The 2,609-nt window shown below is 51.4% G+C and overlaps 1 protein-coding gene across 1 annotated transcript; it reads right to left on the bottom strand.

Annotated features, from left to right (window-relative positions):
• Positions 1-505: 505 nt before the first annotated feature.
• Positions 506-1,618, bottom strand: ANOM_007851 (uncharacterized protein; the record flags this gene model as incomplete). The annotated part of the gene is made up of 2 exons (XM_015553107.1): positions 506-857; positions 919-1,618. Coding segments are annotated over 2 exons (996 nt in total), but the record flags the coding sequence as incomplete, so codon positions are not given.
• Between the last annotated feature and the right edge of the window lie 991 nt (positions 1,619-2,609).

The raw sequence follows: 2,609 nt of genomic DNA, 5'->3' as shown, positions 1-2,609 counted from the left end.
ATGTCACATCCAGGCAAGCAATTCATTGATCTCATGCTGGGTGAGACGAGGAGACATCATGAAGAAAGGAAAGACATGTCCAGGCAAATATAAGCGACGAAGAAAGATGACCCAGCCTCCACAGAGGAAAAGATTACTATGTTCTGCCACAGCCATGCAACGCAGTTCAGAAAACATGTACACCCCATATGGTATCATGTACGGAAAATTTGTACGAGATTGGTCCAGGTAGTGGAAAGAAAGGAAGCAAAAGGAAAAGCCAGTCGAGCACGCAAAACGCCGGATACATATGCGAGATTAGCAGGCGTGAGTATCGATCACACAACGTTGGAATAGACAGGTTGGAGGCATTACATCGTGCCCGGGAGCTTTTGTCTATACAACGTCCCTATTGAAAAATTCACTAGATGCTGTGTTCGAGTACGCTCTGCTTGGGAAAGAGTGGATATAGCAAAACTGGGTAGGCCCGAGCATCACCGTGTTACTTCGCGAGTTTCAATATCGCCTACGTCCGCGGAGGCGGGGTCCTTTGAGGACGTGATGGACGAGGTCCAGGAACGGCAACTTCGGTGCGAGAGCTGCTGGCCACGGAATCTGTGTTAGCATATTCATCATGGTTGATGGGGCTTGGAGCCGGCATGAACTGGCCCGGCTGTTTTGGACCAGGACTGGCGTTTTGCCCGCGGCTATAGAGGAGCCCGCTGTTACTACCGCTGTTGCTGCCACTGCCCGCGTGGTAGAGGTTGGGGTATTTCGCGTCGTGGCGGCGCTTAAGCCACACGCCCACGACCGCGATTGCCGTGAATCCAACGGCCAGGACAATTACCATGATAACCCATTGGTAATGTGTCGACCACCTAGAAAGGTCAGCAGGGGAGTGACAACGGGCGCGGAAAATACATTCCGCCAGGTACATACCAGGATTTAGGGGCGGGATAGGAATTTTGTGATTTGGTGGTAGACGTGGACGTTGACGTTGACGTTGACGCCGCGGCAGTGCTTTCTGATGCAGCAGTACCCTTGTTTTGGCCTCCAGACGCGCAAAAGTCGCTATACCATGTCTGTAATTTCTTGCGGTCGTCTGCGTTGGTGCAGGTGTCGGAGCATGTCCCGTCCGCGGAGTTATGCAGCTGGGTGATCAATGACGATTGGCAAAAGCAAGAGACATAGGTCGAGCGGTCGGTTTTTTGGGCCGTCGGAGGTACACAGCCCGTCTGCGCTTGTTGGAGGATGGAGCAGCTCAAAGCGCACGAAGGGAAGCTATCCGATGCGGCGGTAGGTATCAGAGTGGTGTCATCGTCGGCACGGACGGAAAGCGAAAGAACGAGGGTAATCAGGAGGAGATGAAAGAGTCGCGATGTCGACGGGACATTGGCCGTCCAGGCCAACGACCAATGTGCCATGGTGAGGAGTAGTAGAATTGTAGTGGAGACCGTCGGAGTAGACGCAGACCTCACAGGAACAGGCGGCCCACCATATCTATATAGGAAAGAAGCGAAAGTCGAAGGAAGCGAGAGCGGGGAGTTCGGAAGGGTTCGAGGATGAGAGAACGAGAGACACAGGAGTTATATTACTACGAAGTCACCTCCCGGAGCGTACGTGGTCGTGAGAGGGCGGATCAATGAAGAAACGAGGGTGCGGTATGAAGAAAAGTGGAGGAGGAGAAGGAGGAAGGAATGGAAGAGCGAGGGAAAAAGGCAACGCGTGAGGAAAGGGAAAAGGGCAAGTGACTTCTGGAGGTTGAGTAACAAGAGGGTCCAGAAGGAAAGGGAAAAAGAGTCCAGCCAAAAAATCACTCCACCGGGCTATTCCGCTTGCGGCCTGAGGACGCCAAAATCACTGCTTTTGGCTTTTTCTTCTGATTCTACAACACTAACAGGTAATCATTACCCCAGAATCCTCTCATCAATCTGGAGATGTTTCCCTTCGGTCGACTGTAACGTTCTACACATACAGATACATACATATCGATCATGGATGATCCCTTCAGAACCCAATCGAACGGAAACCGGGAAGAGGGAAGTCTAAGTAGAACGAAGATCTCCACTCCCCTTACCTCATCTCATACCCAGAATCCTATTCATTCATTCATGATCACCATTCCACTGACATCAAGCAGCAACTGACAGTTCAATCTGCAACTCCGATCCCAGGAATGCTCAGACTCTCCGCCAAGTGCTTGGGTTACAACCAACCGCATGCGTCGCGGTACCGGAAGCGTCGACGTTGGCCATGTCACAATGACCCATCCTATCCAACTATTTATTTCCCAAGAATCCCGTGGCTCCACAACGCTGAGCCGAGGGAAATTAGAAAAACACCAAAAAGCACCGACCCCATCACAAGCGTCGGGCAAATGAAATCAACCGCGAAGCGGGGGCAGTGCGGAAATTATACTAAATCTACACCCCCAAGTCTCTAGCGCCATTCGATTCTGAACAGTTGCATCGGTAGTGTACTATATCAAGGATCAGGTTGTCTTGGATTTATTTTTGGCTCGTGCCTGTCGAGTAACCTTAACACTGCCAGGATCCACGGATCGTCCTCACATGGTTCCTGATCTTCGATGAACCTCTTGATCCGTCACGCAAGGGATATCGCTGGGGGAA

Source organism: Aspergillus nomiae (assembly GCF_001204775.2).
Source record: "Aspergillus nomiae NRRL 13137 chromosome Unknown contig00251, whole genome shotgun sequence".
Lineage (NCBI taxonomy): Eukaryota > Fungi > Ascomycota > Eurotiomycetes > Eurotiales > Aspergillaceae > Aspergillus > Aspergillus nomiae.
The sequence above is the reverse complement of the archived record's forward strand: the minus strand, read 5'-3'. Positions and strand labels throughout refer to the sequence as shown.